The 27,899-nt window shown below is 68.7% G+C and overlaps 1 protein-coding gene across 5 annotated transcripts; it reads left to right on the top strand.

Annotated features, from left to right (window-relative positions):
* The first annotated feature begins 26 nt into the window (after positions 1–26).
* ASPG (asparaginase) lies at positions 27–21,510 on the top strand. 5 transcript variants are annotated; one of them, XM_053666105.1, is made up of 16 exons: positions 27–87; positions 6,849–6,957; positions 7,506–7,617; positions 8,870–8,995; positions 9,313–9,396; positions 9,729–9,855; positions 13,154–13,266; positions 13,873–14,055; positions 14,165–14,278; positions 14,825–14,941; positions 16,006–16,101; positions 16,366–16,529; positions 18,724–18,810; positions 20,351–20,450; positions 20,769–20,849; positions 21,392–21,510. In XM_053666105.1, coding segments are annotated over exons 1-16 (1,635 nt in total). In that variant the 5' UTR covers positions 27–86; the 3' UTR covers positions 21,413–21,510. The 5 variants fall into 5 exon arrangements, with proteins under 5 accessions (XP_053522080.1, XP_053522081.1, XP_053522079.1 ...); XM_053666104.1 differs by lacking the exon at positions 27–87 and adding an exon at positions 1,221–1,418 and having other exon boundaries at positions 9,747–9,855; XM_053666103.1 differs by lacking the exon at positions 27–87 and adding an exon at positions 1,223–1,418.
* The last annotated feature ends 6,389 nt before the right edge of the window (positions 21,511–27,899 follow it).

The raw sequence follows: 27,899 nt of genomic DNA, 5'->3' as shown, positions 1-27,899 counted from the left end.
ATGCATTCAGAGCAGAGCCCGAAGTGGCCCTGTGGAGACGCCAAACCCACCCCCGGCTCTCGCAGTTTGACGGCGGAAACCAGTGAAGTGAGCGGCCGCTTCTAGGCACAGGAGTCCGCCAGCTGCGGGCGGCCAGTGGGGTGTTTGGGGGCAGCTGGCAAAGAGGAATGGTGGCCGGGGCCAGGCCCGCGCTGGGGCCCTCGGGGAGAAGACGGGGCTCGGGGACAGACACAGGCAGCAGAGCCGGACAGTGGCTGAGCTTGCAGACAGACCGATGGGGCGGGAGGGCTGAGTTGTGTCCCCCCAAGTCACCTGCTGCGACCCTGGCCCCAGCACTCCGGATGCCACTGGGCTTGGAGATGAGGTTCACACGAGTGAGTCCGATTCTGGCCTGGCGGTGACCTTGGAAGACAAGATTTAGCCAGACACGGGGGTCCCGTGCAGAGGTAGGGCGGCCTGCGGGGACCCCAAGGAGAGAGGCCTCAGGAGGCGCTGGGCCTACCCGCACTGGACCTCGGATGTCCCGCCCAAGGACGGGACTGTTGGATAAGCAGCTGGTCTGCAATCTCGTTGCTGTGGCCCCTGGAAACTAGCACAGGGTCCCCCGCCCCCCATGGGACAGACGCAATTCTCCTGGGAGCAGAAAAGCCTCACTGTGTGGCCAGTGCCAAAGCCACTTGCATGGAGTCAAAGCCAGATGAAGGGTGGCCCTTTCTGCACGTGATGTCAGTCTCCAGAGCACGTCGCCCCCACAAGGTCCCCCTGTGGCCTTGGGGCCTGGCGCCCAGACAGGGACACAGGGTCCGGGTCCGTCCACACTGAACCTGTTGGGGGGCTTTCTTCCTGGGCTCTCGCCCTGCAGGTCTGGGCCCTGCGGAACGGGGCGCAGGGGGCCGCTTGGGGCCTCTGCCCACCCTCGGCCGCCCCAAGGAGTGGACACTGACGCCCAGCGGCAGCGCTGGCTCTGCCGGGAGGCCGGCGTCTGAACCTGGAAGCCAAGGGCGGCCCACCCCGGTTGAGATGCCAGGCACGCGGTCCTGGCGCCCTCGTTTCGGACCCTCCAACACCCGGAGGGCGCCACAGACCGCCGGAGGCTCAGGCCCCGCCCCGCCCTCGCCCCCTTAGGTGTCCCCTCCCCACGGCAGGTGCCTCCGCAGCGCCGCCCCACACGGGTCTCCACCGGCGCTTCCCCCAGGCAGGCCCCGCCCACCCTGGCTGCCCTCCGCCCTCCTCTCCGCCTCCCTTCAGTCCCCAGAGTCCCCTGGGGTCCCCGCACCCCTCCCAGCGCCCGCAGCCTTCCCTGGTCCCCGTGGTCCCCGTGGCCCCCTGGCCCGGCATGGCGCGTGCAGAGGGGCCGGAGCGGCGGCTCCTGGCCATCTACACGGGCGGCACCATCGGAATGCGGAGCCAGTGCGGCGGTGAGTCGGCCTCCGGCCTGGGCTCCTTGGCCCTCTCGCCGTCCGGCCTCCCTGAGGCCGCCAGCCTCTCCCGGAGCAGTCTGGCGGGGGACAGGCGACCGTCCCTGGAGAGCAGGGCGTGTCCCGGGGGGCTGCGAGCCCTGGGGCCAGCACTGAGAACCCAGGGAGTTGGGGCCGGCGCCCCCCGCCCAGCACCCGCCCCGGACCAACACGTGGGCAGGCGTTTGGGGGCCACCAGCCCCTCACAAGGACCGCGGAGCGCCTGTGATGTGACCCAGCCACCCAGCGCCTGTTCCCAGCGCCGGGCTCGGGCCCTGACGGCTGTGACCCCTCTGGGGCCAAGTCCCCGTTCCCGTGCAGGTGGCTTTGGGGCACTGTGGCGCTTAGTCTTGTCTGCCTTTGTGGCACTGGCCTGACAGGAGCCAGCAAGGGGCGACTGCTCTGTGCGGGTCGGGGTCTGGGCGAGGTGCCGCCTCCAGGGAGGGACTCAGTTTGGGGGCCTGGGGCCCGCGGGAGTGGGAGGAGCTTCCAGAATGCCCCAGCGCCCCCAGGTCAGCGGGAACCTGTCTGCACCTCCCCAGCTGGGCCTGCACACAGCCTCTGAGCCCCTCTTCTGCTGTCTGCACACTAACTCCCCCTCAGGAGCCCCGTTTCCCACGGGTGCTGGTCCTTCTCCGCCACCTTCTTCCTCCCTGGCTCCTTCTGCCGCCCTGGGGTGTCCTCCCACCGGGAGCCCCAGCTCCCCTTCCCAGCCACCAGCCCCGGCCCCTCCAACCCTCAGACCCAGCTCAGCTCCTGCCCCATGAGGCCGTAACAGAGGACTTCTCCTTTGTCCTTGCCACTGCAAGGACCCCTTCCCGCTCCTTCCTGCTTCCTCAAAACTCAACTCCTTTCCACTGAAGCGGGGCTCACACACCCTCCAACCTCCACGGTGGCTGCTCTGGGCCCGGCCCCTGCCCCTCCATCTCCTGCCCCGGGGCAGCTCACAGATGTCCCTGGGGCAGCACTTCGTGCCGGGCCCCAGGGCTCAAAGCTTAGTGTAGCCCCATCCTGGCGGGGCTCTGGGGACGGGGGTGCTCACATCCCCCCAGTGGCTGCCCCGGGGCTGCCGACTGCTGCTGTGTCCTTCACAGCTCCGATCTGGACAGCTGGCCAGCGGGTGAATGCCTGGGGGGGCCTGAGGGGCACTGTACCAACAGGGTCTGCCGGTCACTCGGTGTGGCCCTGGCAGGGGGGAGGGGACGGCCATAAACAGCATCTGCACGGCAAAAAAGAGCCGGTCACGGTCACGGGGCAGCCTGCTTCGGGGCCGCAGGACCACTCGCACCTGACAGCCGTACGGGCCGGGAGAGGAGAGCTGCCCCCGCACCGGCCGGCCTGCCCACTCAGTCCAGGGCCCTGTCCACCCTGTCGGCCCCTCCAGGCTCGTCACGGTCCACCTGCAGTTCCACTGGGCTCAGCCAGCGCCCCTGAGGGTCTGGGAGACAGGAGAAGGCGGGCTCTGGCCCTGCTCCCACCACAACTTGTTGTGTCCCCAGTGTGCTCCTGCCCCTGGGCCCCGAGTGCTCGTGGTGGCGGCCCTGTGGCACTGCCTTTCCCTGAGAGGCACGAAGGCCGCGGGTCTGGAAGGCGACCCAGAAAGCGGGCCCACGGGACAGAGTCTTCAGGCCACTGGGGTCAGCAGGGCCTGCCCAGCGGCGGCCAGCGTGACCCTGGGAGGCAGGGGCCTGACCGTCGGGCTCACAGCGGCCAGCCTGCCGGGTGGAGGGGACACTGGTGCCCTGAGCACTGGGGTCTGGGAGGAGGCGGCGCTCCCGGCCTCGGCACTGCGAGTGGACTCCTAGCCCCCACTGCCGTCCGGCAGCACCTCCCCGCTCCTGGAGGAGGGAGGGCTCTGCTTCCAGAAGGAGCCGGCCCCTCGGCGCCAGGCCTGCCTGTGAGCAGACCCCACTGCCAGAGCCTCCCCACTGCAGGAAGGTGGCCCGGGCTTCGGCCCCAGGGAGGGAGAGAGAAAGAGGCCCGAGGCTGCCCCGGGAAGAGCAGAGCCTGGGAGCCCGGGTGCCAGAGCTGCGTGACCCCAACCACGAGGGACACCAGGGCCGGCCCTCGGACCTGCTCGGAGGTGTGTCTGGCACTCAGTCTTCAGGGACATTGAGTGACCTTTCTGCATCCAGGGACAAGGGCACCACCCAGGCCAGAAAGAGGCAAGAGGGGGCTGGACTCCGGAGCCAGGCCCGGGGGCCACGGGGAGCCCCTGCCCCTTCCAGCCCCATGGGGGGGTCAATGAACTCAGGGCCACGGGCCGTCCGTGTCAATGATTAATGCGTGGTGGCCCCGGGGGCAGGAGTGACGCAGGGAGCGAGGTGGCCGGGCCACCGCAAAGCTGTCGGACTGACACCTGGAGGGCGTTTCTGCACCTGCTGGTGACACCTTCGCGGCCGCACGGCGAGGGCAGGGCGGAGGGTGGCAGCCGGGGCTCAGCCCCTCCCCGAGTCCATCGAAGCTGTCACGGGGCAAGTAGCGTCGTGACAGTGGCAGGCGGGGCAGCGTCTGGGCCCAGGAACCTGGAGGCTCCTGGCCCGGAGGCTGCAGGAGGCCCAGCAGCCGACTGTGGTCCCGAGACGCCGGGCCTCGGTCGCCGCCTGGCCCTCCTCCTCGAACACGGCCCCACTCGCACCCAGGTTCACGTTCCTGCCGCTGAAGCTGCAGGCAGTCCCAGGAGACCGGACGCACTGGGGCCACCGGTCGCTGCCGGAGGGCATGTTCCACTGGACTTGGCTCCCCTGGGGCAAGGCCCTGGGCCCAGGCAGGGGGGCCTCTGGTTTTGCCCAAAGCCTGGGGGGGGCCCTGGTTAAGAAAAATGATACAATTTTGCCCGGGCTGGTGTGGCAGCTCAGTTGGTTGGAGTGTTGTCCCATTAACCAGCGGGTTGCGGGTTCGACTCCCAGTCAGGACAAGTGCCTGGGTTGGTGTTCAGTCCCCCTTTGGGGTGTGTACTGGAGGCAACCTCTGGATGTTTCTCTCCCCTCCCTCCTCCTCTCTACAGTCAGTGAACATGGCCTCAGGATAAAAAGCGAATACAATTTACAAAACTCAGAATTAGGTGCGAACATGAGTATTTATTTAGAAGGGTGGGGGACGTCACTTAAAGCCAGAAAGTTGTTTGAAATGAGCATATGTGATACATCCGCATGGAGGGACCCCGCACACACCGTAGTTGGGACCCCGAGCAGGAGACGTCCGGAGACACAAGGGAAGGAGGCCGTCGTCCTGAGCTGGGGGCAGGGGAGGCCCCTTGGGGGCTTCAAAGGGCCTGTCAGCGCGAGGAGAAGAGCAGGTGTGTGGTAAACAGCAGGGGGTCCCGCCCTGCAGGCGGGTCCAGCGGTGACCCCTTCGTAAGGGCCCGAACTGAACTTCCTGGCCGTCAAGGGGGGGCGGGCGTCTCTCTGTGCAGCAACCCGCATTACCACAGAGGCACATCGGGGGGGGGGCCTTTCTGAACCCCCACAGTTCTCTGGAAGAGTCACCTTCCAGGAGCAGGCTGGCGGCTGGGTCCGCAGGGCGTGACGCCGCCCGGCCCCGAGGCGGCCCCCTTCAGGGCCAGCTGGGCCCCCCTCCGGGGGGGAGGGCTGGGCAGCAGGACTCAAGTCTGTCCTACTCTGTTCTACTCTCTGGTCTTGGGCACTGCTCCCCTATTTGATTTTTTTGGTCTCTTAAAAGAAATCTTTCAAGGAAGCTACTTTGAGACTTCTCACCCTTTTGTCAGTTCCGCCGCCGGTGGCAGTGGCTGTCGATGACTCAAGGTGCAGCCTCGGAAAAAGTCTCTGAGAGTTTATTTGAGCCAGACTGATGGCAGCTGCCAGGAAGCAGAATCTCAACAGACCGAGAAAACTTTCCCGAGAACAGTGATTTTGCGCCCGATTCTGTACATTAGAATCGAAGGAGGAGACATAAGGGGGCGTGACAAGAGTCCACGGGTGGCAGATGAGGGGGCAGGAGAAAGCGAAGTGGGGAATCTCCGGGGTTGGATGAGGAGCGAAGCAGACAGACCGGCCCTTCCTCTGCGTGGGTGGGTCCAGGACAGGGGGCACTCACAGCCCACAGCGGTGGGGGGGACCAGGGTGGGCTCCGGTGCAGGCCGGTGAGCCCTGGGGGCTGGGAGAGGGGACCAGGCCGACGTTTCAAAGGTCTGTCACCCCAGATGCGAGGACCGACCGGCTCGGTCAGGGCAAAGCCTGACCTTTTGTCAAGGGAGCCACCTGCCCAGACGGGCCGGCAGGAGGAGGTTTTCCCGTCAGTCCAGTGTGGCCGCTTTCGGCCCGAGTCCGTAGGGCCACCCAAGCTTGTCCGGCTCCGCGTGGGCCCCTGTCTGTCCCCACAGCCACCTCACTCTGTCCCCTCAGTCCAGGAGCCAGGACTCCCAAGTGCACCTTTTAAATGATTTCATCTAAACGGACCATTTCTCGTAACTGCCACTGTATTGTAGGTTGTGGCAGCACCCAGTAGGGTCGCAGCCCGCTGGCACCCCAAGAGCTGGGAGCCAGCAATGGAGGCGCCTTCAGCAGCCCGGCCGTCACTAAGCAGCCAGGGGCTGCCGCGCCCGCCCACTCCGAGGCTGGGAGCAAGCCCCTTGCCCAGGAGTGACCACTGACCCCGGTCCTGAAGGTCTTACAGGATCCGGCGGAAGATGCTTCTCGACCGCAGGGGTGGGGGGCCTTCTTGTCCTCACTGGGCACCGTATCCAGGTGGGAGCACCTCTGGGAGACGCCCACCAGACCCTCGGGGAGCAGTCGGCTCCCCCTCACGGTGCCTGTGGGGAGCCTCGTGGGGCCAAGGCCGGGACCCCAGGCAGCGACCCTCCAGGGAGCCAGTGCCCAGGAGCCACGAGTTCCCCGGAGACACCCCTGCGACCTTTTAGGGTTTGCTGAGAGCCACAGACACCCGGGCCTCTGCAGAGGACGTTTCTGGGGCCTGGAGGGGTCGCACACAGTCCAGTGAGGGAGCGAGTAGGGCGTGTGGGGAGGGCGCGAGGGCCTGGACATTAAGGAGGGCTTCCTGGAGGCGGTGCCCTGAGCTGGGGTGAGGCGCCTGACCAGCCAGAAGAGGGCAGGGGTAGAGGATGTCCTGGAACAGCCAGCAGCCTGTCTGTGGGCGTTCTGAGCGGTGGGGGATGACGGGGCACGTGAGGAAGGGCTGCAGAGGACAGGCCCGAGCCTCGGTTGGGGGCGTGGGCTCCCCTGGGGACGCGGCCCTGCGGTGGCAGCTGCCGGCCCCGCGCCGGGCCTCGGACTTCCCTGAGGGCTGGAGCCCTCCCCCCACCCCTGCCAGGCCTGCCCTGCCCAGGCCCCTCAGTGCCCAGCGTGGCATGAGGGCCGGCGGCTGCAGGAGCCGGGGTGGCCGCTAGTCCCTGACCCCCGTCCCCGCCCACAGTGCTGGTGCCCGGCCAGGGCCTGGCCGCCGTGCTGAGGACGCTGCCCATGTTCCACGACGAGGCCCACGCCCGGGCCCGCGGCCTCCCCGAGGACACCCTGGTGCTGCCGTGAGTGCCCCGGGTCTGGGCGGGGACGAGGGCCCACTGTCAGGGGGACGGGCCGTCGGGCAGGCTCCCCGGCGAGTCCTGTGCAGGAGGCCAGCTCTTGTGTCCACTCCATGGCTTTAGAGTGGACCAAAGCCCCCTTTCAAGGGGGCCTTAGCGCCCTGCTCCTCGATCCCAGCGCCGGCCACCTGCTGCCCCTCCCTGCCAGCGGCTGCGTGAGGGGCCGCCCTCCGGGTCACTGGCCCCTCCTGCCAGCCCCGCTCCTCCCAGGCCGTCCCCGACTCATCCACGCTGGGCCCAGCCTCCCTCAGAGCTGGTGGTGGGCAGGTGACTGGGCCTCTCCTTGGCCCTTCTCAGCCACCACAGTCCCTGTTCCTGGGGACTCCTGCTGGTGGAAGGCAGGCCGAGCCCTCTGATCAGGATGCCCAGAATGTGGGGTGTGCGGACCCAGGGACACAGGACCCTGGGTGGGGGGGCCCGGCTGGGCAGAGGGGAACCGGGAGGCGGGGTCGGAGTGGGAGCCGCCCCTCCACCCCCCCCACCCCCCACAGGCCAGCCAGTCCTGACCAGAGGGTCCTGTACACGGTGCTGGAGTGCCAGCCCCTCTTCGACTCCAGCGACATGACCATCAGCGAGTGGGTTCAGATCGCCCAGACCATTGAGGTAGAGGGGGTGTGGGCGGGGCTCAGGGGCAGCGCGGGCACTGGGTCACCCCTCCTCCGCTGCAGGGCCGAGGCCCCGTTTCAGAACAAGGGGAGGGCAGGCAGCAGGGGCGGGTCCTTTCCGGGGAGAGGAGCCCGCCCGCCCAGACAGCGGTGATGCGCGGTTTGACCACACAGCTGGTTTGTCCTGGTCAGTGTGGCAGGCTGAGAAGCCGGGCACCTGGCCCTTCCCCTCTGTCCCTCCCACCCGCTCCCCCGCGGAGCCTTGGCCTGAGTGGCTGTAGGACCCAGGAAGGGCGCAGGAGGTGCCCACAGCGCCGAGCGTGCCCGCCTTTCCTGCCACCAGAGGGTCCCCCACCCTCCAGGCCCATTTCTCACCGGCTCCCAGAGGCTCACCCCACCCGCTCCCTTCCCGGGCCCCCAGCCACACCCTGGCCTCCTTCTCCCTGAGACCGAGCCTCCGTCTCCTTGGGTGTCACCACACCACTCGCTGTGAGCGTCCCGGACAGCGTGTGGCTCTGGGCCTGGCCCCTCGTCCCTGAACAGGGCCACGGGCTGCCAGCAGGCCGTCTGGGAACAGTCCCCTCTGCGAGGGACGGGGCGCTTTGCTGAGCTTGCACGTCTGCGGTCCTGGCTGCGGGCTCAGCTGCGTGGACGCAGGAGCGGTGGGCCGAGCCCTGTGTGGCCAGCGGGTGGCGCCCCAGCCCGCCCCCACTTGCTGGTCTCCCGAGGTCAGTCCCCACAGGAGTGGCGGGGCCCCTCGCAGCCACATGGAGGCCTGGTCTCGGACGTGGGACGTCCATGCAGCCACCCTCACTCCTGTAGGGCAGGTGGTCAGCTGGGGGGGCTGTGCCAGAAAGGACCCTCCCCAGCTTACCACCAGCACCCTGCCCGCCTGCCCCGGTCTCCGGCTGGCCCCCAGCACTAGCCATGCCTCCTGTGCACAGCTGTGCCCACGCCTGGCCCACCCACTGGACCCCCCTGGCTCTCGGGCTCGCTCTCCCCAGGGCCTCTGCTGTCCTGGGGTGCTGCCGTTCCATGGGGGCTCTCTGGACCCCTGAGCTGAGGTCTGGCTGGTCCCCCACTGACCGGTGCTCTTGGGAGTCCTGGCCTGTCCTTGGGACCGCCCACAGGCCCCCGCCCCCACGGCGGGCTCACACCGGGAGTCGGAAGGAGGCCCTCTTCTTCCCTTTCCTGCCCTGGAGGGCCAGGCCCGGTGCCCGTCCTGAGCGCCCCCGCCCCCTCCTGCGCAGACACACTACGCGCAGTATGACGGCTTCGTGGTCATCCACGGCACCGACACCATGGCCTTCGCTGCCTCTGTGCTCGCCTTCGTGCTGGAGAACCTGCGGAAGACCGTCATCCTCACCGGGGCCCAGGTGACGCCCAGGCCGGCCGAGGGGCCTAGGCGCCACGGGGCAGGCCTTCCTGCTCCGACAGGGTGGCGGCCGGGGGCCGCAGGGCTCTGGCTCAGTCCCGGGAGGTCTTTGTGGCCGCCCACCTGCTGGCCCTGCTGGGTCGTGGGCGTGGCCAGGAGCTGGTTTCCGCAGCAGTGGGGCCCCCTAGTGGGGGTTGGTGGTAGGAGGCCCTGTGGTGAGTTCCTCCCCATGTGGGGGCCGCGGGAGGAGCAGAGGGGGTGGGGGGGCCGCAGACCCCTCTCCTGCCGGGCCCAGCCTGCCCCCACCCTCCCCCGCAGGTGCCCATCCACGCCCTGTGGAACGACGGCCGGGAGAACCTGCTGGGCGCCCTGCTCCTGGCCGGCCAGTACGTGCTCCCCGAGGTACCGCCCGGCCTGAGGGCCCCAGAGGTCTGCCCTTTGCCCTGTAAGGGACACACGCGTCCCGGAGAACAGAACTGGGCGCAGAAAGCAGGAGGGCACAGCTCCCCTCCCGCAGCACAGCCAGTCCGTGGCGTCCCCCAGATCACACGTGGTTCCGTGATGCGTGTGCGTGTCCACGGCACCGGGCGGCTCCGCACCATCCTGAGCCTGCCTTTTCCCTCCTCCGCACCTGTCCCCACACAAGGCTCCCCGATCAGACGCCCGGCCCTCACGGGGCACGGCCAGGCATGCCAGCGGCCTCACGCCTGGCCCCCCCTGTCCCCCACCCGCAGGTCTGCCTGTTCTTCCAGAACCAGCTGTTCCGGGGCACCCGTGTGACTAAGGTGGACACGCGCAGGTTTTCGGCCTTCTGCTCCCCCAACCTGCCACCTCTGGCTGTCATGGGCGCTGACGTCACCAGTAAGCTGGTGGGAGGGGCCGGCGGCGAGGCACCTGCTGCACAGCTGGGCCCTGCCCCGGGCACAGAGAGGACAGGCTGCTGGGACGGGGTGGGAGGCCCCAGGGGCGAGCCCTGCTCGGGCCGGGGATGGCCGCAGAGGAGGAGTGGGTTTGGGGAGTTGCCCCCGTGTGTCACGTCGGGCCACGCAGCCCCCCCACTGAGGAGTCCACCCCGGTGACTGTGCCACATGCTTGGTCCCGGGGACACAGTTCCTGCAGTGGGACCTGCTCTCTCTGTCTCCTGGGCCTGGCGGGCAACCCAGCGCCCTGTGTCTCTAGCAGGTCAGACGTCCTGAGGCCACTCTGGACGTCACCCCGTCTTGCCCTGAGTGTGGAGCTGCTTCCGGCCAGGCTGCTGGGCCCCAGGCCTCCTCTGATCCAGGGTCACCCCTATGTCTGTACTCAGTGGTGTCCCCCACTGTCTCCTGGCTGCTCCCTGCCCCCCCATCTGAAGTGGGCGTGGCCAGCTCCTCCGACTCCACCCAGCACCGCAGCCCCTCCCTGGGTCCCAGGGGGCCATCTGTGGGCTCCTGTGACACCTTGGCTCCCTCCAGTGGCCATGCCGTCCACCCAGCCCGGTGTGTGAAGGACGGCCCGAAGCGTGGCCTGTGTCTTTTCCTGCCTGAGCCGGGCACCCTGTGGGTCCCTGGCACAGCGTCTGGGGTTGGTGGAAGTGGTGGCCAGGCTGGCCGAGCCGGCCTTCCTTCAGGGAGTCTGGGGCCCTGAAGCCCAGCGCAGGGGGGGCTGCTGCTGGGGGACGCACAGGACCCAGGCGGCTCGCCGGGCTGGGCCGTCAGGGTGGCCGCACGCCCACCTGGACTTTTGCTGGGGCCGAGGGGAGCCTGAAGGGGTCTGGGGGGCCATGAGGAGCCTCTGGAGGCCCTGGGGTGCGGCAGGTGGAGGGGCAGGCTCGTCCCTGGCAGGGTGGGCTGGTCACGTGACTGCGAAAGCCCTCGGAGCCTTTGGGTCCCACAGTCAGGACCCCCAGCTGTGGGGTCAAGGCCAGTGACAGGCTGGGCCTTCTGGCTGCCTGGGTCCTGCGAGGGTGTTGTGGGGCCGAGGTGGCCAGGGCAGGGGAGACCCCAGGGTGGGAACCAGGGAGAGGGGAGGGGCCACACGGGGAGTGGTTGCTGGGCCCTGAGCCCTGACTCCCATTCCCGTGCTGTGACCCTGTGCTCCCAACCCTGGCCCCGCCCACCCAGCCTGTTTCCTGGGTGCCTTCCAGGGGGTGTGAGGCCTCACGTGAGCGTGGCACACCCAGGGCTCCCAGGGGCCCGGGCGGCATACACCTGCTCGCTGGGGGCCAGAGCAGTCCAGGAGGCTTCCTGGAGGAGGTGGCACCTGTGCTGGTGTTGGCAGATGGCTTGGCTTCCCTACGCGTGCTGATGGCGCTCAGCCCCTCCTGCCCCGTGCGGGCCCCTCCAGGCCCCTCCAGGCCAGCCCTGGAAGTGGGAGCGGCCCCTCCCCCATGGGGACTGAGTCACATGTATCTGAGGCTCTGGGTGGAGCTATGGGGCACTTGCTGTGGGGTGCGGAGGAGTTCGCTGGGTCCCAGGGCCTCTGTGGCTGCGTCTCGCCAAGCCCAGGCAGGTCACGGGCACAGGGACTCGCTCTGCCTGGCCCAGTTGCTTGGCGGGCGCCAGGCCGAGGCTGGCCGGAGGGAAGAGACACCCCGGGCCCCAGGCCCCAGATGGCTTTTTGCTGGCCGGGGTGCCGTGAGGGTGTGAGAACCCGGCCCACCCACCCAGGCCCGGCAGGTTCTGCAGCTGGTGTTGAGAAACAGCAGGGTGGGGCCGCGGGGGCTGGGGGCTCCGGCTTGGCAGAGCGAGGCAGCCCGGGGCTATGCTGCCGGTGGGACCTCATCTCCCGGGCCTTCTTCGGTTTTCACTGCCCCTCCCCACCCCGAGGCGCCCAGACAGAGGGCACATGGCCCCGCCCCTGCCTGGCGGACTTGGGGTCCACACCAGGCCTCGGGGGACTGCGTGCCCTCTTTGGAAGACCCAGCCTCGAGCTCCTGCTACTGTCCCCTCCCCTCACTTGGACAGCCAGCTCCTGGCTGGGCGGACAGCTGGGTTCCAGGGGCTCTCGGGGGTGGGCCCACCGTGGGGGTGGGGCCTCCTGGTCTCCGTTGTAAACCTTCTGCAGCCAGAAGTCCCTGCGGTGTCAGCTGCTCCACCCGACACCGTCTTACGTGCAGGCTCAGCTGGCCTTGGACTACAGGCCGTCTTGTTGACACCCGGCCCAGGGGGTCTCCTGACCTTGGCCGGCAGCACTCCTCCCTGCGGCCCATCCCCCAGCGCCCGGTCCCCACGGACTTCCAGAGAGAGGGCAGCGTCCTGGGATGTTCCTCAGTTTATTGTTAAGTGTGAATTGCTCTGGCAGGCACAGCAGGAGGCGTACAGGCCTCCACCCCCACGGGGTAGCAGAGGAGGCCTGAGCCCCGGGCCCCTCCTGCCTCTGTGCCTGCCTCTCTGCACAGCCGTGGGCTGTTCTCCTCGGGGCCTCAGCTTCCCTGGGATGGACGGGGCCCACACCTGCAACAGGCTGGAACAGGGGCCGGTGCCAGTGGGGTCGCCCCCGGACCTCTGCTGATCTGGGGCTGAGAGGAGGGCCGGGGGCCGGGCTCCTGAGATTTGCAGGCCGGACCTGCTGCCTGCCCTCCATGCGTCGAGGTGGCTGGGTGCTGGCCGAGCAGGGCCATCACACCCTGAGACTGACCCTCTGGGAGCCCTCCACACCGCGGGCTGGAGGGGCCCTGGCCTCAACTGTTCCTCTCCGTCCACGGGCTGGGACCCGCTGCTACCACCCGGTGTGGGAGGCGGGTGGGCACAGGTTAGCCTCTGAGACTTTGGGTGGATCGTTTGGAGGCTTTCTCTTCCCAAACGTGAGGGGTGTGGGGGGCTTGCTCTCTCGTTTATCCATCCACTGGCTGGGCTGTGGCCCAGGGCGTACCTGGGGAGGGGCAGGAGAGGCCGCCTGGTCTGAGAGGGCCACCGCCTCTCCCTCCCGGTGAGGGGGCGTGCCTCCTGGGGGGCCTGGCCGCATGTGGCGTTGGGGCTGCTGGTCCAGGCCTCACTGGAGTCCGCATCTGCTGTGCGTCCCTGCCCCAGGCCGGACTCCAACCCCTCTGAGCCCTGAGCCCCCCAGAGGGCCAGGCAGGAGCCCAGGGCTGGGGGTAGGGAGGGGCAGTGGCCTGGTGGGTCTGGGGTGTCGCCCCAAGTTGGCTGCTGGGTCCCACCGGGTCCCTCTGTCCTCACAGTCAACTGGGAGCTGGTGCGGAAGGTCCGAGGGAAGGACCCGCTGCTGGTGCACAGCAGCGTGGAGCGGGACGTGGGCCTGCTGCGCCTCTACCCCGGGATCCCTGCCTCCCTGGTAGGCCCCGCCCCCACCAGGGTGCCCTCCCGGCTCCGGTGCCAGCCTTTCTCTCCTGCCCCTTCTGCACCCCCATTAGCTCAAGGCCACCTCAGGCCCAGGCTCAAGGAGATCCACGCCCCACGTGCCTGGAACCTCCGCCTGTCACGGGGCCGGGGGACCACACCGTCTCCCCTGCCTCCTTGGAGGCTGAGGGGCCCGGTCTCACCTTTTCTGTGACGTGGGCCCGTAACGGGGGAGCCCTGTGTGCGGGTCTGGCTGCCAGGAGCGTTTGCTGTGCGGGGGACGGGTGGGCCGGGGGCAGGGGAGGGTGGGGGGCAGCCGTGTCCACGACCTCCTGCGACCTGTCTCCACGGTGTTCAGATCACTTCCACCCCAGCCACGGCCTCAGACACTTAGAAGGGCCCAGGAGTTCCACGGGGAGGACTTGGGGTAGGGCTGGAGCAGCCCCTCAGAGCCTTCCACGCTGCTCCCTGGAAGCGGGGGAGCCTGGGAGCGCGGTGGGCCCCGCCCTGCTGCCTCTGGCCAACGCAGGGGTGCAGACCCTGCTGGGCCGTTGCGGGAGCAGGAAGGCAATACCCTCTGCGTCCTGTCCTGGCCCCTCAGGTTCGGGCCTTCCTGCAGCCCCCCCTGAAGGGCGTGGTCATGGAGACCTTCGGCTCGGGGAACGGGCCCACCAAGCCCGACCTGCTCTGGGAGCTTCGGGCTGCAGCCGAGCGAGGCCTCATCATTCTCAACTGCACGCACTGCCTGCAGGGCCCCGTGACCTCGGACTACGCTGCCGGCATGGTGGGGACTGGGCACCGGGGCCCAGGGAGGGATGGGCCCTCTGGGGGCGCAGGGCCCGCCGGGCTGGGAGGACCTGCACCCTGCTGAGCCCTGGGCCCTGGGTCCTCAGGCCACGGCGGGCACCGGCATCGTCTCGGGCTTCGACATGACCTCCGAGGCGGCCCTGGCCAAGCTGTCCTATGTGCTGGGCCAGCCCGGCCTGAGCCTGGAAGGGCGGAAGGAGGTATGAGCCCCTGAGGCTGTGGGTGCGGGCAAGGGGGGTCCCGAGGGCATGTGGGGGGTGGCGTGGGCCGGCAGTGGGGACCAGTGTGGGGGTGCGCCTGGTGTGGAAAGGGCCGGGGCACGGGGCCCGCCGGGCTGCAAAGCCCCAGTTTCTGCACCCCCGGCCGGTCCCAAGTGCAGGCCCCACTTGCCCTTTTGCCTCTTTGGGGTGCCCAGGTCTGGCCCAGGCCCTGGCCCCTCAGAAAGCCTGTCTTTCCCTGCACTTCCCAGGCCGGCCTGAGACACACACGGCCCTGGGTTCTGAGTGGGCAGAGGCCCGAGGAGCCCGGGGTCCCTGAGCTGCCAGGGTGTGGACACTGGGGCTGGCCAGAGGGGCCTCGTCCAGAGGGCACCCAGGCCTGAAGGACGGGGCAGAGCCGGGGAGTTCGGGGCCCAGGGCTGCCCTCACCTTGTGCCTGCTGGGGGCCTGGTCGCATGGGGGGTTGGGGCTGCTGGGTCACAGCCAACGGGTTGGGTAGAGCCCTGGCTCCCCTGTGTTTCCTTCCAGCTGCTGGCTAGGGACCTTCGGGGAGAGATGACGCTGCCCAGGACTCAGGAGCACCGGCCCTCCCTCCGCAGTGGCACTCGGGGCCTTGGGGTGACCCAGCTCCTCAGACTGAGCCAGGTACTGCCCAGTGCGGAGCAGAACCCACGGGTGTGCCACGGCCATTGTCACTCCAGGGCATGAGCAGGAAACCACCAGGCCAGCTGAGTCCTGGGTCCCAGGCCCCAGGCCCAGGGCCAGCTGGTTCTGGGCGGGGCCACAACCGGGGGGTTTGCAGGGGTTCATGCAGCAGTGGGCAGGGAAGGCGGGGAAGTCTACAGGGGCCTTTGTCATGTGTCCATGGGGGGCAGATCACAGCCAGTCACTTGGGGGCCAGCGGGGGACCGTGTTGGGCTGGCCATTAGTACCCACCCCAGCCCTGGGTGAGGGCTGCCCTGTGAGGTGGGGTGCTGAGGGCCTGGGTGCTGGATGGAGGGTCTGCCTGCTCAGGGGTCTACCAGACTCTGAGCTCCAGGGCTTTCTGGGTTGAGGGGGGTGGGCCTCAGGCCCCACAGCCTCCCCAGCCTCGAGCCCCCTCCCCCTTCTCAGCCAGGCTGCCCCAAACAGGCTTCAGGGTCTGGGGTTGGGGGTTCAGGCTGGACCGTGCCTTCGGGGAGCTTGGGCTGCATGTCCCAGGGCCCCGCCTCGCACCCAGCCTGGCCCCCGGGCAAAGCACGCAGGCCTGGCCCCCGGGCACCACGTCTGGGGGGCCCAGGTCACACCCCACACCTCTCTTTCCCCTCAGCATAGCAGGGGTGGGGTGGTGGGGTTCACTGTGCCCCACGGGCCAGAGGCAGGCTGCCTGCAGGGCCTCTTGGAGACCCCGGCCCACCTCAGGGGGCTCTGAGTCAGCCCCCACGTCCCTGGTGCTGGGGGACTGAGAGGCACGTGTGTGGAGGGGGCTCTTCGGGAGGCCTGGCATTCCCTCCCGTGGCCCCCAAGGCGGTGCCTTGCGGTGACTGCATCCCAGCGTCCTTGAAGGTGGGCAGACAGACCTCGAAATGGGACTCAGGGGCAGGGGGCAAGCCCTGGTCACACAGCCGCTGGGGCAGAGCCAGACGTTGGCCTCGTGCCTGGACCTTGTTCTGAGGGTGCTGAGGAGCCCAGGGAGAGGCAGGGTGCCAGGTGCCGCCCTTCCCGCTCAGGAGACCGATGCTGTTCGGGATGCCCTGACCCCGGGGCTGGCCTGTGCTGCCGCCCACGCTGGCGACACGGAGGCCCTCCAGGCCCTTGCAGAGCTGGTGAGTGACCATTGCCTTGGGGACCCACCCCAGCCACGCCAGGCTTGGGGGCGGGCAGGGCTTTCCCTGGGGCCCCCAACCCCCCTGTGCCCAGGTCCACAGGCTGGGCAGCCAGCCGTGGGGCCTCTTGGCAGCGGAGGGGCACAGTGGCCATGAGGAGCCCCCCCCCCCCGTGCACCCTGGTCCTTCCTGTCTCTTCCCCATGGTCTCCCCGACACTGCCCAGCCCTACCTCGGTGGGGGACACATCCCTGTGTCACTCCAGGGCAGTGACCTGAGCCTGCAGGACTTCAGTGGTCAAACTCCGTTGCATGTGGCAGCCCGGAGGGGCCATGCCGGTGTGGTCACCATGCTGCTGCAGAGAGGGGTGGATGTGAATGCCCGCGATGAGGACGGCCTCAGCCCACTGCTGTTGGCTGTGAGGGGCAGGTACTGGGGCCCATGGTGGACTCCTGGGCAGGGCTGACCCGTGGGGCCGGCTGGACTGAGCTGCCTAGAGGGGTTGGGGGTGAGCTGCCTTCCGTCCTGCAGTGTCCTGGAGCAGAGCTGCTGAGGCCCAGACACCCGCCTCCTTGCCCAGTGCAGCCTGGGGAGGGGAGGGCCTTCTGGAGGAGGTGACCTGCGGCTGAGCCAGGCTGGCCCAGGAAGACTCTGGAAAACACGTGAACAGAGCCTGAGAGTCTCCAGTGTGCCCCCCGATGAGCACCTGTGGGGCTGGGGCTGGGGCAGGGCAAGGGGAGATGCCCCGGCCGGCTGCGGGGCGGGTCAGGTGTGAAGCAGGCTGTAGGGTGCTGGATGTTGGGCCAGGTGGGCACGAGGACACCTCCGCTTGCACGGCACTGGGAGGGGGACCCCCAAGCTGGCCCCTCTTCTGCTTCTTGCAGGCGAGGCTCCAGCGTGGGGTGTGTCAGGGCCCGTGGTGTCTCATAGAGCTGAGACAGGGTGGGCAGAAGATGCTGGACAGAGAGGCAGAGGGGGGTCCTGTCCTGCCCCCGGGCAGCTGGAAGCCTCTGGGGGGGTCTTCTCCATGGGCATGTGCCTGCCGGGGCGAGGGTGCTGCGCCTGCGGAAGCGTGAGGACTGATGTGAAATAAAACACCCACGCACTGGCATCGGCCAACCAGGAGCTGCCCAGTTCTGCCCCCAGCCCCCAGGACGCCCGCATGCCCTCTGCCCTCCCCCGCACCCTGGCCCTGGCCTGTATCCCGAGGGCCGGCAGCACCTGCTCTGACAGACAGTCCCCACTCAGAGGGGTGACCATGCGGTACTCCGGGCCTGCGGGGACTCGGCCGCGCTCCAGCTGCCAGGGAACTTTCTGGGAAGGCCTTCCACGCGGGGTGGGCAGCCCGCTGGTGCCCTTGGCCCAGCGCCTTGTGCGTGTGCCCAGAGCAACATCACACGCAGAGCTGGGCACGGGCACAAGTGGACCCGTGTGTGTGTGTGTGTGGGGGGGGCTGGGACTGCAGCTTTGCCCTTTGTCCAGTCCCCAAAGGCAGAGATCATCTTGCAAAGCCTGTGCCTGGCCCCGCCTCCTCTCTGCACTTCCGGGGGGTGTGGGCGGAGTCGGGGGCGTGGCCCTCAGGACCCCGGGCTCTTTCCCGGAGGGTGCTCTGGAGTCTCCAGGCAACAGGCCTGGCTGCAGACTGTCCAGGCCCAGCCTTGGTGCTCATACGCCGGAGCCTGGGCGGGGTGCATGGCCCTTGGAGAAGGGGGACGGGCCCGCACCGTCCTTCCCAGGTCCCCATGAGCACACGGTGGGTGGGGGCGAGGGGCCCTGTGGGGTGTGCCCAGCACCCAGATGACCTGGCTGGCTGGGGGTGGCAGGCCTTGGGCCCTGGGGCGTGGGCGGGTGGCTTGATGAGCTCACCCCACCTAGGACCCGCCCCCACCCCCGCCTGCTGTCACCCCCCAAACCGGTCTCCGGTCTCATTCCCCGCCTGGGCCTTGGAGCCCTGGAGCGGCAAGCAGGGCTCTTGGGGTGGCCGGTAGGGAGCAAGGCCTGGGGTCCCTGTTTCCTCAGCCTCCATGAAGATGAGGAAGCAGTGAAACATGGGGTCCAGCCTGCCCCCCGACCCGGTGGGGAAAGGGGGTCAGGTAGTGGGTCTGCGTGGGCCATTGCAGTGTGGCCGAGGCCTCACCAAGCCCCGCCCTCACCCCACTGCCGCTGTGGCCCGCTCACCCCCGCAAGGCCCGGTGAGGCTGCCCCAAGACGCCTGCAGACAGCAGGACCCGAGCACACGTCTGTCTGCCTGTGTCCGGGCCGCCCCCCCCCCCCCGGAGGGCAGGGTCCGGCCCTATGGACTCAGTTTCGCCAGGCCTAGCCCTGGCCAGGGTGGCCGTGTGAGAGGGCAGACTGTCTTCCAGAAGAGCTGTCCCCAGGTCCTTACGCAAGTGCCACAGCCCCTGGGGTGGGCTGACACCCAGAGTGGGCCTGGGTGCTGGGTGCCCCACATGGGGCCTCCTTGCAGAACCAGGGTGTCCTGGGCACGCAGGGGGTGCGCAGCTCGGGTCTGGGCCCAGTGGGCTGCTTGCTGGTCCTGGGTGGGCGCAGGACCTGAGGCTGCCCTGCTGGGTCCGAGCAGAGGTTGCAAGGCAGACGGTCAGCGTGCCCTCTCCCGCCGCAGGCATCTGGGTGTCGTTGGGCTCCTGCGGGCAGCCGGGGCCTGCCTGTCCCCCCCGGAGCTGGAGGACGCTGGGACAGAGCTGTGCCGGTGAGGGCCGCAGTCCTGTCTGCTCTTCCGGGAACCTGGGGCTGGGGCTCCAGAAGGGCAGCAGGGAGAGGTGGCTGGCTGGGGCGGGGGCTTCAAGGGCACAGCTGCCTGTGGCCACCATAACCCTAACATCACAGCTGCCCCAGGTGAGCGCCCGCAGGCCTTGGGGGACAGGCATGGGGCGGGAGGCCCTGGAGGTCCCGGGGAGGGTGCAGGCCGAGTGCAGGCCAGGCAGGGCGGTAGAGCCCCTCCTCTCCCTCCGTTCCCGGGGCCCCTCCCCACAGAGGGGCAGCCTGAGCTGCCCCCAGGCCAGTCTGAGGGCGGTGGGGGTGGAGGGAGGGCAGGGGCCTGTCTGGCGTGGCTGGGGTTGGGGTGCCAGAAGTGGCCAGCGTGGGCGTTCCTGAAACCAGAGCCCCCAGGTCCAGGGAGTAGCTGCCCACGCCAGGATCTCAGGCTGACTGGCTGGGGTGAGGAGGGGCTGGCCGCCTGCTCACGGGAAGAAGACCCCAGAGCTCTGACCGGGCCCTCATCCCACCCCCCGTGGCCCTGGAGGCCCCAGACTCTCCCCTCCAGCTCTGGTCTTCCCCGTCCCTGGGAGTCGAACCCTGCCTCAGGCCTGCCTTGTTTCTCAGAGAAGACAGGGCAAAGGGCCCTAGCAGGTGGGAGGGGAGTGGGCCCAGGAGGGAGGGGCTGGCCAAAGCCCTGGGGCCCACTTGCATCACTGGTCTCGCCCTTGAAGGGGCTTCTGGTTCAGGACTGCACCCCCGTGGGCCCCGCTGACTTTGGTGACAGATGGGGAAACTGAGGCAGAGAGCGTTTGGGTCTGCTAAGTCCCATGGGAGCTGCTTGGCTGGATTCAGGAGGCCCTGGGCCGACCCTTCCCAGCCCCCCATGTGTGTGGGAGGCAGCAGGAGCTGGAGGGGCTGCTGGTTCCCCCCAGTAGGACTCGCCCCAGGAATCTCCCGGTGCCACCATGGTGACTGCGTCTGCCACTCCTGCCGTGGGTCTGCTAAGGCCGCTTTGGGGGATCCCCCCCAGCTAGCACACCTTTGCTGGGCTCTTCCCCAGCCAGTTCCCAGGAGGGGGTGGCAGGTTGAGGATGACTCTGGTACGCGTTTGGGAGGTGCTCTTCGCCCCCTGGCCACCTTCTCTCTAAGGCAGGCAGGCCCAGCCCCTCCCCAGCCCCTGCCCTTGGTGGCCCCTCCCAGCCAGAGCCCGTTGTGAAAGCCGAAACTGGCACCCAGCTGTCAGCGTGCCGTGTCTGCGTGTGTCAGTGCATGCATGCCGTGTGCTGCTGGTGTGTGCATGCTCCTGCGTGTGCCTGCGTGTGCGCACCCTCGACCTGAGTCACTGGCACCCCCGCTGGGTGAAACTCCAGGCTGCCCCGCGCCTCTTGCCCCAGGGCCCAGTGCTGCTGGGTCAGCTGTTTGGGGCCGGCTTTGTGAGGACACCGAAGGTGCCCAGGGCCAGCAGGTGGGCAGGCAGGCTGGACGGGTGCCTGGCTGGCTCCGGTAGCTCTCCCTCCTCCGCTTGCTCCCAGGCTGGCCTCCAGGGCAGACGGCAGAGGCCTGCGGGCGTGGTGGCAGGCAGGGGCCGACCTGGGACAGCCGGGCTATGATGGGCGCAGCGCCCTGCTTGTTGTGAGTACTCCCAGTGCCCCGCTGCCCTCCCCAAGACTGGCCTCCTCCAGGAAGGCCTCCCTGACTGCTCCATAAGCTCCCCTCCTTTGTCTCTCCTGCAAGTGCTCACATGCTTCACATCTGGGAGCCCAGGCAGGACTGTCCCCCTGCCAGTCCCGGCCCCTCCCTGGGCCCAGAGCTATGGAAACAGAGAGTAGAGACCGGGGTCCTGTGTGCTCAGGTGGGAGGAGGCAGGGAGGGGGTCCAGATGGGGAAGGTGGGGCAGAGGCCAGGCTGCTGGTCAGCGACTTTGGGCTCCTCCCTCGGCTCCTCCCACAGGCAGAAGCTGCTGGGAATCTGGAGGTGGTGACCCTTCTGCAGAGTCTGCAGCGTGGGGCTGGTGTCCTGGCCCCCGGTCCAGTACGTGCCCGCGGGCAGGGCTGACTGCTCCCAGCCTATGGCTTGAGCCCCCATCCTGTCCCCGCTCAGGGAATCTGTCCTGGGCTGGTCCCTGGAGGAGGCTGCGGTGGGCAGGCACACACTGCAGGGGCGCTGAAGGTGCTGGAGGCAGACGGGCGCAGTCAGGAGGGCTCCCTGGAGGAAGGGCCACCTCAGACCCCCTGGACTCTGTCCTGTCAGCTGCCCCTTGACGTACCCGACCCAGAACTGCAGGGCCCCAGCCATAGCCTAGAAGGTCCTCGGGCCTGGGCGTGGCTCAGATGCTGTGCGTCCTGTTCTCCCGCCCCGCCCTCCCTGGGATCCTTCGGGCTGGGTGCCCCGCCTGCTTCCAGGGCCCCAGCTGACACTGCACCCCAACTCCATCCTCTGGCCCTCTGGAAGATTCTCCAGGCTAGCTGGATTTGTTTGGTCCCTGGGCCCCTCCCCCGTGGAAGGCTTGGCCCCACCGACAGGTGCCTGGGCTTGTCTGTCTGCCCTGGGCCTCAGGAGACCTCTTCTTTCAGGAAGTGCTGCCTGGTGTCTGACCGGGAGCTGTCTTGTGGTGTCAGCCACCCCTTCCTACTGCGACCTGCTGGAGGGGCCACGGGCGCCCCGCCCCCGGGCCTCCAGCTGAGCACCCTTCCTGCTTCCACTGCTGCTTTCCACTCTGCTGTGGAGACACAGCCCAAAGGTCTTTGTTGGGCACCGTGACAATAAAGTCTCTCTGGGGCCACTCCCTCCCTGGGTCCCCAAAGAGCCTTATTCCACTGGGTCTGTCAGGGTCCCAGGACCTTGGGGATGGGGGTGGGCGGAGTCTGGCTAAGGCTCTGGTTCAAAGGTTGGTGACTTCAGTACCTCGGGGGTGCGGGACACTCAGCCAGTCTGCCCCAGGCGGTGTGAGAATGTGACCCAGGACCTGTGGGGGAGGGCAAGTGCTCCCTGCTCCCCCCACCCATCTCTGCCTGCCCAAGCTGGTCCCTCCTCCAGATAATCTCTGCCCCGTGTCCTCTGTCCCAGTCTTGAAGCTCGTAGTCACCGCCTCCAGGCAGCCCGCCACCCACACCTTCTCCTGTGTAAGTGTCCTGCCAGGGACCATCTCTCTGTCCTCACAGTCCCTCCCTGCTGCTGTCCGGTTTTCAGCAGGTCTCACTCCAGCCCTCCATCTGCCGAAGGCCCTGACCCCCTACCCCTGTGGGCCAGGCCCATCCAGGCCACTTGCCTGGTCAGCCAGAGAGGGCGTGACTGTGCCTGTGGGTGGGGGGTGGGCCTGCCTCGGGGGGTGTCAGATGAGCAGGCCAGGCCCAGGGCAGCGGAATGGTCTCTCCAAGGCCACTGGGCAGCTATGGCCTTGCCGGAGGCCCAGTGGGACTGAAATTAGGTGTTTGGTATCCTAGCCAGCTCCCTGTCCCGAGTGTCAGCAGCACTGTGGGGACGGGCTGTCCCCCGGGCTCAGCCCCCCTCCCATTCCCTCACCTGTCCTTGCTGGGCCCGAGGAGCAGGGGCGGGGACAACGCCTCCTTCCAGGTCCCCCCGGCCGCTCAGTACCTCTAACCGCCCATGTGAGGGTTCTTGTCCGTCTGTCCACCTGTCGGTCTGCCCACTGGGCTGAGGCCTGCGCCCTGTAGATACTGGGCACTAGCGTGAACCCAGAGCTCACCCCTGGCACCCACCATGCAGATGGGGCCTCTCCTGGGTGGGCCAGGCCGGGGGCGGCCCCACCTGCTCTTCTTAGCCTGGTTCCCAGGCCCCGGCTGGCAGCCCTCCAGACTCTCAGCCAGGCTTGGGTGTGCCAGGGCCTTGCGTAACCGGGGGACACTGCATGAGCATGGCAGGTCCCTGGAGCCTCGGCCTCACACCTGACGAGAGGGGCGGGGGTGGCAGGGCGGGGGGAGCAGGGGTCAGATGCCACAGCAGGGCTCAAGGGCCCCAGCGGGTTGGGAAAGCTGCTCTTGTCACTGTCGCAGCAGGCGCCAGCCTGCCGGCGCGGAGCGCTGTGTCCGGGGGCAGCTTCCTGCCCATCTGGAAACGCCCACTGGGCCCAGGGTTCCCCTCAGAGCAAACACTGTTGAGTTGGCCTTTCCCCAAGTGGGTCACTGGGTGACCCCAGCAGCAGGCAGATTGGGGGCACCCCCCATGCTCGGGCCCCCATGCACTGGGGAGGCAGAGTCCTGGACCCACCCGAGTCTGGGAAGTTCCTCCGGGCCTTTGCACGCTCCTGGGGGGAGGTCAGGCTGGCACTTGGGGCTCTGAGGACACCGACCGGGTAAGGTGGGACAGACCCCCCAGGTCACAGTGCCCTGTGCACTTCCCGGCTCATCCCACTGGACAGCCGAGGGGATGAGGGCCCAGTCTGTGCCCAGGGCTCCCGCTGGGGTAGCCTCCTCGCCTCTTGAAGGTGGTGCCACCTGGAGACACGTTTCGGGGCTGCGAAACCCTGGGCCCCTCGGGTGCACTCGGGGCCAGACTCCCCCAGGAGCCCACACCCGGCAATTTTGGGCTGGGTGGGGCTTTGCCCCATCTTGACGGCCCATCTCGACTCACGGCGGTCCCGGGGTTATCGCTGGGAAATCTCTCTCCCCCCAGGACACTCTGTACGGGCTGCCCAGCGCCTTCCATCTGAAATTCTGCTCGCCAGGCCCTGCCCCCCGGCCACCCCACCTGGCTACAGACGTCCAGTCTCTCCTTCGTGCTAGGAAGCCCCCCTCTGGTCACACCTCAGTCTCTCCTGCTGCAGACACGTGTCCCGCCGTCCTCCTCTGGGGTTGGAGGCAGTGACCGTGTGCTGGGGTCCCCCTTGGACTGGGCTGCAGGGCTTCGATGTGGGGACAGGGGAGGTGGGCTCCTCGGCCCAGGAGGAGAGGATGTGGGGGGTCTTCTTCTCGGTCATGCATCTCTGTGGCCACCATATACCACTCCCCCACCCTGTCCCTGCCCCTCCCCCACACGGACACTCGGACCTTTGGACCAGGGAGGGCAAGGGCCCAGCTCTACCACCGGGCCTTGACCACCGGGCCATCACTGCCCCTCTCTGAGCCTCAGTTTCCCCAATTGCGGTCGCCCTGGCCTCAGGCGAGTGCTTATGACCCCATGGCCCACCAGCACCCCACGAGGACTTCAGGGGCCGCCTCCCTTCCAACGTCCTCTTTCCAGAAGCTCGGACCCGGCCTCACTAGCCTCGTGTGCCTGCCAGGGACAGCTCGGCTGTGACAGTATCCCTGGGCCCGCTGGCCAGGCCCCAACTCCTCCAGGTGACCCAGCGGCCAGGCCAGAGGGCGTGGGGCGGGCGCGGGGCTGCTGCCCGGTGTGTGTGTGCGCGTGGGGCGGTCAAGAGTGGGCCCGCCGTGGGGAAAAGGGGGCGCCGTCCAGTGCGGTCGGGGGCTGGGGCTTCGGCCGCCCAACCGCCCCGCCTCCTGGGAATCTCTGGGGCTGAGACGGAAAACCTGCAGGACGCGTTCGCTCCCAGCCCCAGTTTCACTTTCTCTTTGTTCCCCCTCCCACGAGGTTCCCTTTGAAGCCACAGGGACAGGGCAGGGCGTGAGCAGCCCCGGCGCCCCCCACCCCCAGGCGGATTCCTCCCCCGCCCCAGCCTCTCCTGGCACCGGCTCTGCGGGTGTCACCCCGCCCCCCGCGGCGAGCCCGGGCGTCCGGTCCCAGGCCAGGAGTGCGGGCGTCACCCCCAGACCTGGAGCGGGACCCCGGGGACGCCAGGTGCGCTGGGCGGGGCCGCGAGGCCGGTGAGTCAGGGCCACCCCCGCAGGGGCGCGCCGCGTAGGTCCCGGGCTGCGGAGCACCCGCCGCGGGACCCGCGGGGCCGGGAGCCGCCCGCCCGGAAGAACCGGTCGGGCCGGCGCGGCGCGGGCGCATTCCGGCGGCGGGGGCAGGCGGCCGGAGGCTTAAAAGGCGCCGCGCACGGGCTGCGGCCGCACGGACACCGCGCCGGCCACGAGGAGCCGCGAGGGGACGCGCAGCGGGACGCCGCCGACCTCGGGGCCGGGCCGGGGCGGCGGGCTTTTCTCCCCACAGCGCGGCGGCCGCGGACTCGCGCGTCGGGTCCAGTGGTTCTTAACAGTTCAACAGTTCTGTAGCGCAATTGTGAAATGTTTAGGACCACTAGACCCGGCGGGCCTGGCGGCGGCGGCGACGACCTCCGCGACGCGACTGGCGTCCCAGGTGCGGGTCCAGCTTAAGGCCGGGGGCAGCGGCGCGCGGGGCCCTTTCGGGAGGAGTGTGCGCGCTCCCCGGCCCGTCCGCGCCCCGAGCTCTGCGCGCTGCGCCGGCGGACCCGGGCCAAGTACTGCACGCTGCCGGGAGGTGGTCTGACTCCCGGGTGCCGAGCGCCGGGCACCTTCCCAGCCGCCCCCCCCCCATGCTCCTAGCGAGTCACGGGCCCGGAGACGCCACCGCTGCCCTCCTGCGCCCGCAGGGCCCCACCCTTCCCGACACTCCGCCGAATTCCCAGCCCGGACCTGGAGGGGAGAGGGCGCGCCCCGCGGCGTCGACTTTCTGGGGTTGAGGGTGCGCAGCCCAGACTCCCGGCCCGGAGCGGGCCTTCGCGGAGACATGGCCGGGAGTGGCACCGCGTGCGGCCGCACTCCCCGGGGCGCGTGGGGGCGAGCGCAGGGGTGGGAGAGCGTGAGGAAGGAGCGAGGAGTCCCAGGGACAGAAGCTGGGGGCGCGGACTGCCTGAAACCCTCAGCTCCCAGTCGGTGAGTCCGGAGGCCCGGTGGGAGCCGGCGGGAGCCTGGGTGTGTGCCCTGGGACCTGCTGGCTCAGCAAGTGTCATTTCATTCCCACCTCCCACCAGGGCGAGGTCGCTCACGCCTGCGGCGTCAGCCTGACCTGCCTTGGGCCTGTCAGGTGCACTGGACTGGCCGCACCCTCTACGGAGAAGGGGTCCCCTCGGGTCCTGGCCCCCTTGCCCAGGGCTTAGGGGAGCTGCAGGACAGCCTGGGTGTGGGTGAGATGGGCCCACCAGGGCACTGCCCCTCTGGGTGACCTTGGCCAGGCACCTGTCCGGCCTGAGCCCCAGGCTGGGGTGAGGACAGGAGGGGTGGTGTGAGGAGCAGAACGGCATCAGCTGCGCCCCTTGCTGCCCAGCCCGGGCCGGGGGCTGTGCTCCCCGGAGGAGGGTCAACCCTTGGTGGGAACCTTCCCCTTTTCCCGGCAAACCCCACCTCCGTCCTTGGGAGCTCAGGGGGTCTGGCTGGCTTCGTGCCTGTCGCTGGGGACTTCCTTCCATGGGGCCCCCGAACCGTTGCTCCGAGGCTCCTTGAGAGGGGTGTTGGCTGGGAGTCCTGGTGTCCCCTGTCCTGGGCCGGGCCATGTTATCTCCTGTGGGTGTGCACATTACGGCTCATGGAAATAAACGCCTGTTCCAACACTCGACTGTGTCCTGGGCTGCTGTCCTTCCTCCCCTAGGTGGCATTGCCACTGCAGTCTCTCCCCAGGAGGGGACGTGGGCCAGCTCAGCCCTGCCTCTGGCACTGTGGTCCCCAGGAGGCCCCCACCCCCACCACTGGGGTCCCCTCCCTGGGAAGGGCTCTAGGACTGAGCAGACCCTCTCCCACTTCCCCAACATGGGCCCTTGGGTCCCTGCCATCCCTTCTGCCTGAAGGGAGCAGGTGGGGAGGCGACCTGGTCCCCGGGCCCATCAGCTTGCTCCACCCAGCTTGCATCTAGTGACTGGCTGCTACCCTCGTCCAGCTGGAGGCCCTGGTTCCCAGAATGGATGAGGTCGGAGTGATGGCGGACCCTCCTGTGCAGATATGCTGACAGCAGGTCACCCTGAGGCGTGACACTCCCTTACCCTGAGCTGTGATACAGACCGAGAGTCAGCGGGTTCAAAGCCTGGCCCCACTGCCGATAAGCAGGTGGCCTGGGCAAGCCCCTCAGCCCTTCAGGGCACCCGTCTCTCTCTGGCAGAGCACCTGTCTCTCCTGGCTCCCCGGGAGGCCCGCTGAGGTGGTGCAGCCACCCCGAGATGCAGGCGGGGGGCTCTGCCTGGGCCGCTGAACAGAGAGGCAGCTGTGACCTCGGGCCTGCACCTGCCCCTGCTGTGGAGCCGCCAGGGAGCGGAGCCCACGCTGGCTGGGCAGCCGAAGGCCACGAGGATGAGGCCAAGTGACTCACTCTGCCGAGGACTTTCTCGTGTCCTGGGAACCCCTCTGTCCTGGGCAGACCGGGACAGTGGGCCACCCCACCCTGAGCAGCCCAGGGACACGCTGCCCTAGCTCCTTGGACCCCTGTCTTTTCCCCAGGAGAGTAAACCTCTGTCTTCTCCAAGCCGCTGTTATTTCGGTCTCGACCGAAGCGGCCAAACCAGTATTCTGAGTCAGTGCTTCTCCAGCGTGGGGTTGAGTCACCAAGGGCGGGTGAGGGGCCTGGAGGCCGGGCTCAGGGGAGTCGGACGGGCCGGGATCTGCGTTCAGCGCCACCCAACGGAGGCCTGAGGCTGGGGCCCGCTGCCTGCAGCCGAGACCTCAGCCAGGGACAAGGGCTGGAGGAAGGGGGGATGTGCCCTGACCTAGGGCTTTGGGAGGTGTCCGGGTCCCCCAGCATCCCTGCCTGAGCCCCCACCGCATGCACGGGCCACCCTCAAGGGCTTAGGCCAGGCCACTGCCACTGTCACCCCGGACCCCTCTGTGTGAGAAGGTCCCTACTCCCTGCACAGCCTCATCGCCTAGGTGAGCCCCCGACGAATCAGCTGTGCCTGGGGTGCCCTGGGGCCGGCTGCCCGGGTGTCCGCTGTGACTCTGAGAGCTTCGGGAGGGCACGGTGGGGAGACGCGTCCCAGCAAGCTTTCCTCGAGCCTGCCCGTTTGAGGACCACAGCCGCTCCTCAGTGTGCGGCGGTGTAGGGGACACACAGCGAGGCGTGCATGCACAGATGGCAGCGGACGTGGGCACGCAGCCGTGAAGCCGTCAGGCTGTCAGAAGCCAGCAGGCTTCCGGGCGCTCCAGAGCCCTGGTCCGGGGTTAGTCTGGCTCTGCGCGGCCCCTCCCCCCTCCCCAAGTCCCTGCCCCTGCCCCTGCC

This window comes from Artibeus jamaicensis, unplaced genomic scaffold (genome assembly GCF_021234435.1).
Source record: "Artibeus jamaicensis isolate MK-2021 breed Jamaican fruit bat unplaced genomic scaffold, CSHL_Jam_final contig_444, whole genome shotgun sequence".
Taxonomy (NCBI): domain Eukaryota; kingdom Metazoa; phylum Chordata; class Mammalia; order Chiroptera; family Phyllostomidae; genus Artibeus; species Artibeus jamaicensis.
Note: the sequence above shows the minus strand (reverse complement) of the source record. Positions and strands in the feature narration are given on the sequence as shown.

Excerpts from the sequence above, each read along its gene's own strand:
- ASPG (XM_053666103.1), top strand. The coding sequence starts at position 1,337 with ATGGCGCGTGCAGAGGGGCCGGAGCGGCGGCTCCTGGCCATCTACACG. Across the intron at positions 7,618-8,869 it reads AGATCGCCCAGACCATTGAG|ACACACTACGCGCAGTATGA; the intron begins GTAGAGGGGGTG and ends CCTCCTGCGCAG. Across the intron at positions 14,279-14,824 it reads GCCTGGAAGGGCGGAAGGAG|CTGCTGGCTAGGGACCTTCG; the intron begins GTATGAGCCCCT and ends GTTTCCTTCCAG.